Below are 13,423 nucleotides of genomic sequence, written 5' to 3' on the forward strand. Positions count from 1 at the left end.
TTTTTTTTTTTTTTTTTGCGGAACCGGGGATTGAACTCAGATCCTCGCATTTGCCTGTCAAGCGCTTATCCTACTGAACCATCTCCCCGGCCCTATTGCTTGTTTTTTCATGCTCTTAATGGGCTTTTGATGTCTTAGGTTTAACTACAACTGAACCCATTTATCATGATTAAATTTAGAGTTGGAACTTTTTTGTTTTCCTGAGAAGCATTTTTTCTTTCCATGGATAATTCTGCTAGTTATTGTCTAGAGTTGTCTTTTACATCTAGGTCGGCGATCCATTTTGAGTATTTTGCACAGGTAGGAGTCAGATTCATTTTCCTTTCAGTCTGCACATTCCATTGACCAACCATTATTTATTGAAATAACTTTCCTCTTTGCTTCGCAGTATCTACTTATTTGGTGTACTGCGTGAGGGGATGGGTTTGTGGCTTTTCTATTCTTTTTTTTAATCTTTGCGCCAACATTACGATGCTCTTATTAGTATGACTTCATAAAAAAAAAAAAAAAAAAAAGCATCCAATTTCGTTCTTCCCTAGAAGCGCTCGGAACCGAAACCTCAAGCTTCTGAATTTTCCTCCGGAAGAACTCAAGGCGCTACATCGGAAAACAAAACACCTTGAGGCGAGCACACCTGGTGCGCATGCGCACTCCAAAGGCTGCGATTGGACGAGTAAAGTCAGTTGGCTTTAGGTCATTTCCGAGGCGGGAGGATGAAGTTGGCTGATCATGGACTCTCAGGCAACCAGGTTTGGTTCGGGGAAGAAAGCGTCTCTGAAAGTGAGAGCTGTAGGGTCTGGCCTTGCGCTAAGGCCAGATTAGAGTAAAGCTTTGCCTGGGTGAACGGAGGGAAGCGGCAGGGAGACTGAACCGAGGCCGCGGGCTCTGAGGGGGCGCGCCTGTCCCCGGATGGCTTCCGGACTCCAGGCTTTGAAGGAAGTCCCAGCTCAGCGTAGATAAGGCGCTTAGCGCCCCGGCTCTGGTGTGTTCTGATTGGGGAGCCCCTACTTGTTTCGGAGTTCTTGGCTGGGTTTTAGTAGAAATGCGTGTAGTAATGTGGGCTAGGCGGTGTTTGCGAAAGGGTACTGGGCCCAAGGGCGCGTGTCTGTCTCGTTTCCCCAACTCTGCGTCTCTGCGTGGACGTTTTGCAGTCGTTGTAGCGTGGAGTGGTAGAGTGATGGGACTGGTGGCGCCTTAGCCTGGCCACGAGTGTTAGAAGTAGCGAAGGCGATTTGACTATTAAGAAGGTTGGGGAAAGTTGCTCTGCTGCTCCTTAGCAGTACGACTTTGAGCGAACTCTCCCCCCCCCCCCCCCCCCGTGAACGTTTTAAGCTCTTAAGAGTCAACAACTTTAGCTGTGACCCATCCTTAAGGCTGTGGTGAGGTGTGAATGAGATTGCACTTGTAACTGATTTGGCTAGTGGTTGGCATGTAATAGGTGCGCAACAAAGAATATCTATGTAATTCCCTTTCAGTTTCCAAGCCTTTGTTGGTATAGAGATTTGAGAGGTGACAGATACATCCATCTCCTCACCTTGGGGGTCTCTCATTCTGTTGTCTGTTGACCCGAACTCAAGGCTGAAACCATTCTCTTGCCTTAACCTGCTGAGTGGCTGGGACCTCAGACTTGTTACTACACCTGGATACTTTTTTTTTTTTTTTTTCTTCTGTCTCTTCTTTTCTAAGTTACACTAAGGATCAAACTAAGGCCCTCACACATGCTGGGCAAGGGCTGTATTACTAAACTGCACACCCAGCTCCTTCTAAATCCTTTTTTTGAGACAGGGTCTCGTGATGCACTTCAGGTTGACCGTGAGCTCACTTTGTAGCCCAGGCTGGTCTTGAACTCTCAATGATCCTCCTGACACAGGGAAAAAAAACTGATCTGGGTGGATGACCTCCAAATGATATAGGGGGAAAATGATCTCTCAACCTAAAAAGTATCTGGAATGAGTTCGTGTTCTCTAAAACTGAAGAATTAATTTAAGGAACAAACAGAGGTTATGAGCAGAATATATTTATTGGGAGAAAGAAAGCTCCTGTCCGAGAGGGAGATGGGAGGGGACCCCCTGAGTTGGTTGTCCCCCCTGGATACTTTTAAAGTAACTTTTGGGCTTCTTGTTCACTTGTGTATAGTGAGCATAATGCTTGCTTCTCTGAGGGGAATTGCCAAAAAATGCTTTTCACATCATCCAGCCTGCATAGGAGAGAAGGAAGAGCCAGTTTCTAGAGAAGTGGCAGGTGGAAAGGCGATATTTAGCTTGGTATTACAGAATTTGAATTAGCAAAATTCAAATTATGGGCTGGGGAGATAGCTCAGCGGCATAAGCACCTGCCTGAATTAGCAGAAAGACCTACTTTTTGGGAAGGACAGCAAGAGTGACTAACTTTTGTGAACAGCCACTAGAGTAGGTGTTTTAGATATCTTCTCATCACAACAAAGTTGTCGATATTACCATATGTTTTCAGAACAATTACAGAAGCTAACCTTGTCGATATTACCATATGTTTTCAGAACAATTACAGAAGCTAACCTATCTGCAACAGATTTATGATGGCAGGCTTTTATAGCCAAGCCTTTTGGTAAAATCTATGCTTATTTGAATACAAAAGGTTGCCTTTGGGTGGGAATTATTTTTTTGCCCCCCACCCTGGCCTGCCCTCAGGGCCGGGCTGAGCTGGCCTGTGGTGCCTGGGATCAACCATAGTCCACTGGGCCTGCCAAAGCTTGTCTAAGCAGGTGCTTTAGACTACTGGGCTATCTTGCTGCCCCGGGTGGAAATTTTAAAAAGACATTGTATTGAAAAGATTAGGGTCAGAGATATATAGCTCAGCGGTGAAGTACCTCATGGCAAGTATGAGATCCTGATTTTTTTTTTTTTTTTACCACAAATCTTTCACATATATTCTCATTTGACCCTCACAACAATCCTGTGAGGTAGGCAGCACAGATGTTTTTCTCATTTAACAGATGAGGAAAGTAAGTCTCAGAGTGGTTAACTTGCCCAGAGTTCTACAGTTAGTAAATAATTGTATTAATAACAGTCTTTGGCTTTAAAAATTCAGCACCCAGCCTCCCCTCATGTATGCCCAACTACTTCACAGGGATAATGAAGTTAAAATGAATTCAAGGCTAGAAAAATACTTCAAAGGAAAAAAGCTCTATTAATTATATAGTGTATGAACCCAGAACATTACATTACCTCTGTCTAAACTAACCAAGCAACTAAGTAGGGTAACAGTGTTACCCAACTAAGGTAGGGTAACAGTGTGATCCTGTTTAACGATACATAAATCACAATCAGGATAACTTTATTATTAAGCAAAATGAACAACACACAAAGGCTAATGAGCAGCTGGCCCCACTAAAGTACACAGTAAAGCAAGGCAACATTATCAAACAGGGCGTGATTGCATAGAAGAAAACAGTGGTGTCAGAGTTCAAACTGGCACACACATAGTTATCTAAGGCAAAGTGGTGGCAAAGAAGAGTTACTTGTTCCGCATTATATAAATAAGAGCATAAAATTCTTGGGAACCCGTGCAAAAGCATCGTGTGTCACACAGATTCCTCCAGTTGAGTACAGGGACTATAAACACTGTTATCTTTCTTGTAAAGTATGATTGTACCTGTGCTCATATCCTGAACTCACAATCAGACTAACAGAATGTCTTTTAAGGTAATGAATTAGATGGCTGTTTAGGTTTCTTCAGAATTTAGTTTGTCCCCATATTTGTCCTGCTTTAAGATCCAAAGAAAGTTGTATTGAGTTTTTATTGGTGATTCTGAGTGTATGCGTTTATAACATTTAAATGTGAGAGATGAATTTAACATATTAAAAGTTCTATAGCATCTGTTCAGAAAGGATTATATACTATACAAACTAGTGAAGTCATACAAAACCATTTTTCATTGTCTTTTCAACTGAGAAGAATCCTATTCAGCACGCTTCTCCTGAGGTGGTTCATACTGAGCAAGCTTTGCTTTCAGTTTTTTATTTTCTTCTATAGTAACTTCATATTTCTCTTTCATTTCTGCCAATTCTAGGCGAAGCAGCTCAGTTTCTGGATTTTCTGGGGTAGCAGCTCCTAAGTGATGCTTTAAAAAATCCAAGGAACTAGTAGGTTTCTCTGGTTCTTCATATAAGGTTACCAACACCTTGGTCAACATGTCTAGCACCCCCGACTTCTCCAGGTACCTCCGGAACTGCTCGTGCTTCGAGTCGGCGGCTTTGTAATGGGCCATAGTGACAGGAGCAATGGCATAGCTGGCGCCGGAGACCGTGGCCGGTGGGCCCTGGTTTCAATTCTTGGTCAAAAAAAAAAAAGAAAAAAAAGAGGGGGTCGGGGATATAGCTCAGTGGCGTAAGCATCTGCCTGGCAAGTGCAAGATCCTGAGTTTGATCCCTGGTAGGGAAAAAAAAAAAAAAAAAAAAAAAAAAGATTAAAGTAGAGTGTAGCTCAGTGCAAAGCATGTGCTTAACATGTAGGATGACCAGAGTTCCATCCCCCACCCCAAAGCTAGACTTGGTGTGCATGTGTAATCCAGCTACTCTTCAGACAACAGAATCATTGGAGGCCGGGAGTTCAGTGCTAGCCTGGGCAACATAATGAAACCTCATCTCAGAAAAGTATAGCCTGGAGACTTACCATAACATAACCAACCTATGGATGCCCCCAGCTTTCTCCCAAGATGTGGTGCTTCGGCTTTCTCCTGAGACCTATTACTGGAGCCAGTGGAGCTGGAAGTTGAAAGGGTCAAGACCATGTACTGGTCAGGTGTGACTAGTTAAGACTGACAGATGGGCTGGGGAGAGAGCTCAGTAGAATAAGCACTTGCCTGGCAAGTGCAAGGGCCTGAGTTCAATCTGCGGTTCCACAAAAAAAAGGAGAAAAAGACTGACAGACAGAGCTCTTTTCTGCTGGAATTCTCTGGGCATTTCATTCTGGTAACAACAAAAAATTTGAAAGGTGAAGAAGTTAAAAATTTTTAACAGTTAGTTGGACATGGTAGTACATACCTGTAAACCCAGAACTCTGGGAGGCTGAGATAGGAAGACCATCATTTGGTTCTATTCATCCTGGGCTACTTAGTGACTTAGCAAGACCCTGCCTCAAAAAAAATTAAAAAAAATAGGACTGGGGATGTAGATTGGGGGTGAGGCCCTGGGTTTAATCCTGGGCACTGCAAACAAGCAGACAAACTTGAGATGATTGAAGGTTATGTACTCTTAGGGTTTCTAAGCGTTTGTGTAATAAAAATTGAGGAACATAAATTATGTTCTGCTAAAAGACTTTTAGAAAACAAAATTACCTAATTTGTTAAATTTTTTTTTCTGTTGCAATGTTTGGTGGTACTCTGAGGTCACATATACAGTATTTTGTGCCAGTACACTGTTGATTCTAGGGTAGGCAAATGACCTGTCTATTCAGAGTGAAGTTGAAGACTTCAGTTCAGTAATATAGATAGCTCCAGTTCCTCTTTCTCCTCCTCTTCTATTATTATTATTATTATTATTATTATTATTAGACAGGGTCTTTCTGTGTAGTTCAGGATGGGCTTGAACTCACAGTGTAACCCAGGCTGGCCCTCTTGAACTCTATATGATCTTTTTGCCTCAGCCTCCCAAGTGCTGGGATTACAGGCATGTGCCACCATGTCTAGCCCCCAGTTATTATAAGCCATCTACTGTCAAAGAAGTCAGCCTGCAGGGCATGGCTCAAGACCAGCTTGGGCTACAAAGTGAGCTCAAGACCAGCCTGAACTGCATAGTGAGACCCTGACTCAAAAAAAAAAAAAAAAAAAAGCGCAGCAGCCAGGGTTCAATTCCCAGTGTGCTGTGCTGGCTCCGCCCCGGGTGCCATGAGATGGCAATTGGAACTCGATGTGGTGGGGCACACCTGTAATCCCAGCACTTGGGAGGCTGAAAACAGGAGGATCACTACAAGTCCAAACTGTGTAATGAGACCCTGTAGACCCTGTACTAAAAAAAAAAAAAGTCAACTTGAACACAATCCAGTAGATGGAAGACAGCCACCTCAGAAAAATTAAGTTGAAAACCTATCAGAGTAATCGTAATTTGCCCCGCCTCTGGATTTTTTCTGATTGGGTAAAACAATTCTCTCAACACTATATTTAAATATATATTATCCCTATATTTGTTTTACTCAAATTTGTAATAGTGTATTTGTATAAAGGGAGCTAGTCAAGGATCTGAAATGCCTTCCCTATGATATTTATGTTCTTTTTCTCATAATGCAGATTGAATATCTCTTATCTGGAGTGGGACCATAAATATTTTTGGATTTGTAGTTCAGATACTCAGATTTTGGTATGTGTGTACATATTGTAATGAGATATCTGGGGAATGGTACCTAAGTTTAAACAGACATTTATATTTCTGTATGTACACCTTATATACATGGCCTGAAATTAAGATTATACAGTATTTTTAGTACATGTGCATTTTGACTAACCTGTCACGAGGTCAGAAGTGGAATTTTCTACCTGTGGTGTCCTATTGGTGCTCAGAAAGCATTTTGGAATTTTAGATTTGGGAGGCTCAACTTGTAATTAATATTAATTGAGCATTTGCTATATTCCAGGCACTATACTAAGTATGGATTACTCATTCCTTGTAAAGTAAGAGATACTATCTTCATTTATACAGAAAGAAATGAGCTGAGATGGTTAGAAGCTTATACCCAGGGGTGGAGCTAGTAACGTATTTATTATTATCACTGCTGTGTACCAGCAATGCGCTAGATGTTTGGGAATACAGTGATGACCAAAACAGATCTAGCCCTTGTTCTCTAGTTCTTTATTAATTTAGCAAGGGAGATAAATAGTAAACGATAGTAATTGTCAGGGCTGAGGATTTGGCTCAGTGGCACAGTGCCTGCCTGGCAAATGAGGGGTCCTGAGTTTGATTCCTAGTACCCCCCCCTCATAAAAAACATCAAGATAGTAATTATTGATTATTAAAAATGCTTACACTTGTGGTATATGCTACAGAGGATGGCAGAGGGTGCTATGAGAACACATAATGGGGTCCCTGTCTGGAGGAGGGGGAGACATGGAAGACTTTTTTTTTTGGTGGAACCAAGGATTAAACTCAGGCCCTTGCGCTTACTAGTGAAGTGCTTATTCTACTGAGCCATCTCCCCAGCCCCAAAATAGGAAGGACAACTACAGGTAAAGATCATTGGGGCAGGGCTCAATCAGAGACACAGATCTCATGATTAAAGGAGAGCATGATTTTTTTTCCCCCCCCCAGAACCGGGGATTGAACTCAGTACCTTGTGCTTGCCAGGCAGACACTTATTCTACTGAACTGTCTCCCCAGCTCCATGGAAGACTTTCTTGAGAAAATAATATTTAGCTGAAACCACAAGGACTGAGTTGGAATTAAATTGGACAAAGAGCTACTAGGGTGGCGAAAGTCATGTGTAAGGCCTTGAGACTTGGGAAAGAGCAGTGTGGCCAAAGGTTAGAGAATGTGAGGTCAGATGCCAAGTGTAGATAGAGATCTTATCCTGAGAGCCATACGGCTCCCCTGTTTTGGTTTATTTGCTTCATGGAACATATCAGCTGCACAGCCTGCAACTGTTTTCCAGCTCTGTCTTGGAGCCCAGTTTCCTATCTTCAAATATGTGGTTGCCCACAGGAGAGAATTGGGGACGGAGGTGCAAAGCAAAATAGATGCAGAGTGCTAATATTATATTTTATCATTGTTCCCCTGGTTTGTAAGTTAATTTAAGAAACATCTTAAGCTCCATTATAAGCCAACCCCTGTTAGCTATGTGAAAAAGACATACTTTTCCCCTCCACTACCCCTCCACAATGTATAATCTAGTTAATGTTTCACTTGTCTCACACTGAAACTGCTATAGTTGTTTTATCAACATTGTTGAGGCTGAGGAGATGGCTCAGTAGAATAAGTGCTTCCCTGGCAAGTGCAAGGGTCTGAGTTCAATCCGTGGTTCCGCCAAAAAATAAAAAATAAAAATTATTTTTGAGTATATACTTTTATTTAGCATGTGTTAAGTATTTTATTATTTAGCATGTGCTTGGAATGCAGTGGTAAGCAAATAATCATAATCACCCTTATGGAGCCTAAGCTCCCACTTGGGGTTGGAGGAGTGTGAGAGGGAGAGAATAATGGGGAGACAAGGTTATAGAGGAAGATAGGAGTCAGACTGCAAGCTTTATAAGCTGTGACAAGGACTCAGGGCTCATCCTCAGGAATGTGGTGGGTTTATCGAAGCTTTGCATTTGGAGTAGGACTACCAGGTCTGTGTTTGTGAAGGATAACTCTGCCTCTTCCCTGGTAGCAAAAGTCATGGATTTGAGAGTTATTTAGGATGTATGATGAGCAGAATTTGGTGACAGGTTAGTTCAGGGTGAGAAGGGAAAATGGTGCCTGAGCATATTCTTTTCTGACCTACCATCTGTGAGAAGCCCTGGGGGAAGACTTGAGTTCAGTTTTGAATAAGTTGTCTTTGGAATAATCCACATGGAGGTGCTATAGAGGCAGTTATATGGGAGAAGGGGACACTCAAAAGACAATAATGGGCTGTCTGTAGAAACTTTTTTTTTTTGCCTATAATATTTTATTATAATATTAAAGTGGTCTTTGGAAATTGTCATCTTTTCCCCCATAATTTTATTGAGAAACAGCAATGAGACAGTTTCAAATCAAATTGATAGGACAGTTCCAATAATTAACACATTGCATACTCTCTTCCTAGTGGTTAATTGCTGTACAAGATGCAGACATGATATCCTATTTACAAACACTATTAGAACAAATCCCTCTATTCATTAGGAGAATGTAACTATATATCTATCCTAACCATTTTGAATACACAGATAAAAATATGGAACGCTTCACGAATTTGCGTGTCATCCTTGCGCAAGGGCCATACTAATCTTCTCTGTATCGTTCCAATTTTAGTATATGTGCTGCCGAAGCAAGCACTGTAGAAACTTTTATCTGGGAGGAACTTTTTCCTTCCCCTCCCCTCCTATGATACTGCATATTGAACCCAGATGCTTCTCATTGAGCTGTCCTCAGCCCTTTATTTTTGTTTTTAAATTTGATCCAGGATTTTGCTGAGGTGTCTGGGCTGGGCTTGAAGTTGCAGTCCTCCTGCCTCAGTCTCCCAGAATGCTGGAGTTAGAGGTGTGCACTACCATACAGGGCTTATTTTCTTGTTTTGAGGGAGCCATCTATGTGGGGAAAGCAGTAAAGAAGTGGCCCAAGACAGGGTATAGAATTATCTATATTTGGGGGGGGGGAATTTAAAAAAATAGTCTCCTGCCAACCTAGAAAATGATCCTGTTATTGCCCGTAATTTTTGAATAATGCATATTGGTTATATAGATGAATGGGGGTGCTCGGGAGAGTTGCTTAGCTTGGCCATCTAAGCACCTCATGTACCTTACTGTCCTGAAACCAGGTGTGGTGGTGCAGGCCTATAATCCTAGCGCTAGAGAGGTTGAGACAGGAGAATCACTATGAGTCCAGTCCAAGCTGAGCTGTGTAGTGAGACCCTGAACCAAATAAATAAAGATGAATGGGTTTTATTTTGCCAGATTTGTACATGCACATAATATTCTTTCATTATCTCCCCCCCCCCCCCCCGGCAGGTATGGTGACACACAACTGTAATCCCAGCACTCAGGAGGCTGAGGCAGGAAGATCCTTGCGAGTTTGAAACCAGCCAGGGCTACAAAGCAAATTCAGGGCCAGCCTGAACTACATAGTGAGATCCTGTCTCAAAAAGATAAAAAAAAAAAAAAAAAAAAAAAAATCCCCCATCATCCTCCGTATGTCCCCCCCTCATTTAACATTTTTGGAAAGTTTTAATCTATAATATATTTTGATCATATTCATTGCCCCATTCCTTGCTTTTATACCTCCTCCTTACTCTCTTTCTTGTTGTACCAGGAGTTTAACTCAGCACCTCGTACTTGCCAGGCAGGCGCTGTACTGCTGCGCTATATCCCCAGCCCATCTTTCTTCTACTTTCTTGTCATTTTTAGATTCTGTGTGTTAGGGAGAACATATGATATTTGACTTTCTGAGTTTAGCTTATTTTACTCAACCTGATTTTCGGATCTGTCCATTTGTCTGCAAATGGGAAAATTTCATTTTTTTTTTTTGTAGTGGAATAATTTATATGTATGCTACATTTTCTTTATTCATCTGTTCATGGGAATCTAGGCTGGTTCCACATTCTTGGCTATTGTATATTGTGTTGGAATAAACAAAGGTACACAGGTATCCCTGTGGTGTGCTGCCTTTAATTTTGGGGATATATACCAAGGAATGATAGAGCTGGATCAAATGTAGCTCTGTCTTCTGTTTTTTGAGGAATTTGCATACTGGTTTTCTTAGTGGCTGTCCTAATTTACATTCCCACCAGCAGTGTAAATGATCCCTACCCCCAATCCTCCCCATCATTTATTGAATTTTCTGTTTGATTTTCTTCTGTTTTGTTTTTTAGGTTTTTTTGAGACATGGTCTTGCTATGTAGGCCAGGCGGGCCTTAAACTCACTGTGTAGCCCAGGCTGGCCTGAAACTCATGGCAATCCTCCTGCTTTAGCCTCCTGAGTGCTGGGATCACAGGCATGTATCACTATGCCCAGACCTTATTTTTTAAAATTTATTTATTTATTTATTTTGTGTGTGTGGCCAGCTCAGTCCACCAGGGGGCGGGGCTGGCTGGCATGTGGCGCTGGGGGATTGAACCACGGTCCCTGTGCTTTGCTTGGCTTAGCTTGTTCTAAGTAGGTGCTTTAGACCACTGATCCATCTCACCAGCCCCCAGACCTTATTTTTGTATTATTCATGATTGCTATTCTGAGACTTTATTTTTATATTATTGATAATTGCTGTTCTGACTGGAGTGAGATGGAATCTCAGTGTAGTTTTGATTTGCATTTCCCTGTTTTATTATTGAATAACAACCACTTAAAGCAGATTGGGATTATATATACCAGAAAGTACTCCTTTTATATGCAGCCAAGCAGCAACACCCCAGTGCATACATAACCTCAAAATTATTAAATTTATTTATTTATTTATTTGTGTGTGTGTGTGTGGCCAGCTCAGTCCACCAGGGGGTGGTGCTGGCTGGCATGTGGTGCTGGAGGATTGAACTGCGGTCCCCATGCTTTGCTAAGCTTGTTCTAAGTAGGTGCTTTAGACCACTGAGCCATCTCACCAACCCCTCAAAATTATTAAAGATTTCTCTTCCTTTAAGAATATTCTGGGGGCCAGAGAGATGGCTCAGTAGAATAAGTGCTTGCCTGGCAAGCACAAGGTCCTGAGTTCAATCCCCGATTCTGGGGGGAAAAAAAAATTCTGAGCACCCAGCAGACCAAGCGCCTGTTTAGACAAGCGCAGAACCAGGGTTTGATCCCTGGTACTGTATGTCACGCAGTCCCTGCCCCTGGGGTGCGCTGGTAACAGAGTCCAGGCATGGTGGCACATGCTTGTAATCTCAGCGCTGGGGAGTCTGAAAACAGGAGGATCACTATGGGTCTGAGCTGTGTAGTGAGACCCTGTACCAAATACATTAAAAAAAATAAAAAATAAAAACCTCTACATGGAAGCTGGAAAAAAAGAATATTCTGAGTACCACTTGTTACACGTGCTATTCTGGTCATCTCAGATTCACCTGGAGGGATCATCTGTGGTCCCTAATTACCTTTATCTAAAGGAAAAATAAGACATTTTTGTATCCATGTGATAGGGGAGTATCTAAAATAAAATTTTATTTTTATTTATTTATTTATTTTTGGCAGAACCGGGGATTGAGCTCAGGCCCTTGCACTTGCCAGGGAAGCGCTTATTCCACTGAGCCATCTCTCTGGCTCTTAAAATAAATTTTTAGACAGGGAGATGGTGCATTATTTTCCTTGATGTTTACATTTAAAAAATGGGCTCAGGCCCCTCAGAACAAACCTGAGTTTTAACCTAGCTAGAATTAACTTTTTTTTAAGATTGCAAAATCACAATTTTTTTTTTTTTTTTTTTTTTTTTTCCAGAACCAGGGATTGAACTCAGGCCGTTGCGCTTGCTAGGGAAGCGCTTATTCCACTGAGCTATCTCCCCAGCCCCAACACATTGTTTTATTATTGCATCATTTGAACTAAACTGGCTCATCCCTTGAGTCTACATGCAACACTCTTACCACAGATTTATGAAGGAGAAATCTAGTAGAATCCAGTAAATGTACTGCTACCTCAGGGTCTGCATATTCTACGGCCTATTTAAATATAATATAACCATGTTTTCCAGCGAGATGTATTCAACATTTGAAGGAGAATTTCAGTTTCACAAGACTGCTATCTAACATTTGGCCTTGTAGATAGAAATTGGTAAGTCAAAAGAATGTCTCTTGTTGAGAAGAAACTTCTTTCTTCATATGGAAAATTGATTTCAGTAAAGCTTTTTGCTTATGCAAAAGCAGACAAGTTAGTAACAAAAGAAATAATGAGATAAGACCAAATGGTGGGCTGGTGAGATGGCTCAGTGGTCTAAAGCACCTACTTAGAACAAGCTTAGCAAAGCACAGGGACTGCAGTTCAATCCCCCAGCACCACATGCCAGCCAGCCCCGCCCCCTGGTGGGCTGAGCTGGCCACACACCCACATAAATAAGTAAATTAAAAAAAAAAAAAAAGAATATTATAAAAAAAAACCAAATGGTATCACGAAAAATAGCCAAGTTTCCTTCAGTCCATCGCCTTCCCAGCATTGTGCCTCACTCCATTCACTCCAAATCCCATCATCTGAGCAGTAAAAGTTCACTTTGCTTACTAAAAGCATAGTTCTTGACTTCCATTTAATGTTCTTGTGATGTGCAGTTCATTTTCAATTGTGTTAGTCATCCAGGAATCATCAGTTTCCGTGAGCAAAATTTCATAAATAAAACACCTTGCTGGAATGGGTCCTTTAGGTACGCTCCATTTCAGGTTAATTTCAAATGAATTTTTCACAGTCAGACTAAAAGAGTCTGGAGGCAGAGGTTTAACTATATTCTGAAGCTCAAAAATGAAATAGCTGAATCTGATAGGATTGGATTCTGAGGATCCATTGACACAGATAAAGAAATCCTTATAGTCTGATGACTCCCAAGTTTGGAAACTTGCATGCAATATTTTTTCCATTCTCCTTGATGTAATCAGCACACTGTAATATGTTGTCCAAGCCCTCATGTCAGTAAACAGGTTGTAGTGTTGCAGGCAGCCTAGGTAGTTAGACAGGGACAGGCCCTCGAAGGAAATGACAAAGACAAGACACCTTACTGGGGAGATGCTCCTGGTGTGAGCCAGACCTAAAGATCAAACAAATGCTGACCTCCCTAAAGTTGGCATCCAGGATTGCTCATTAGTCAGGAAGAATCATTG

At 41.6% G+C, this 13,423-nt stretch overlaps 2 protein-coding genes, 1 non-coding gene and 1 pseudogene across 5 annotated transcripts in view; 1 reads left to right on the forward strand and 3 right to left on the reverse strand.

The window, feature by feature from the left end:
* The first annotated feature begins 693 nt into the window (after nt 1–693).
* The window catches only part of Dhrs7b (dehydrogenase/reductase 7B), a 63,151-nt gene continuing 50,421 nt past the window's right edge, over nt 694–13,423 (forward strand). For 2 of the 3 annotated variants that reach the window (XM_023700186.1, XM_004640313.3), the window contains exon 1: nt 694–749. In XM_023700186.1, the coding sequence (XP_023555954.1) occupies nt 730–749 (20 nt within the window). In that variant the 5' untranslated portion in view covers nt 694–729. Of the gene's footprint in view, nt 750–886; nt 983–13,423 lie in introns of those variants that run through there. The other variant, XM_023700187.1, reaches the window with a different exon arrangement.
* LOC101567675 (c-Myc-binding protein-like) lies at nt 3,655–4,246 on the reverse strand. The gene has a single exon (XM_012516721.2). It carries the CDS (start codon nt 4,244–4,246, stop codon nt 3,938–3,940), a length of 309 nt encoding a protein of 102 aa, XP_012372175.1. The 3' UTR covers nt 3,655–3,937.
* On the reverse strand, nt 8,875–8,981 carry LOC111812376. Its single transcript, XR_002817886.1, has one exon. It is a non-coding gene; the product is annotated as a U6 spliceosomal RNA (small nuclear RNA).
* LOC101559744 overlaps nt 12,216–13,423 on the reverse strand; it is a 2,139-nt pseudogene continuing 931 nt past the window's right edge.

Source organism: Octodon degus, unplaced genomic scaffold (assembly GCF_000260255.1).
Source record: "Octodon degus isolate 3935 unplaced genomic scaffold, OctDeg1.0 scaffold00122, whole genome shotgun sequence".
In the NCBI taxonomy this organism is placed as follows: domain Eukaryota; kingdom Metazoa; phylum Chordata; class Mammalia; order Rodentia; family Octodontidae; genus Octodon; species Octodon degus.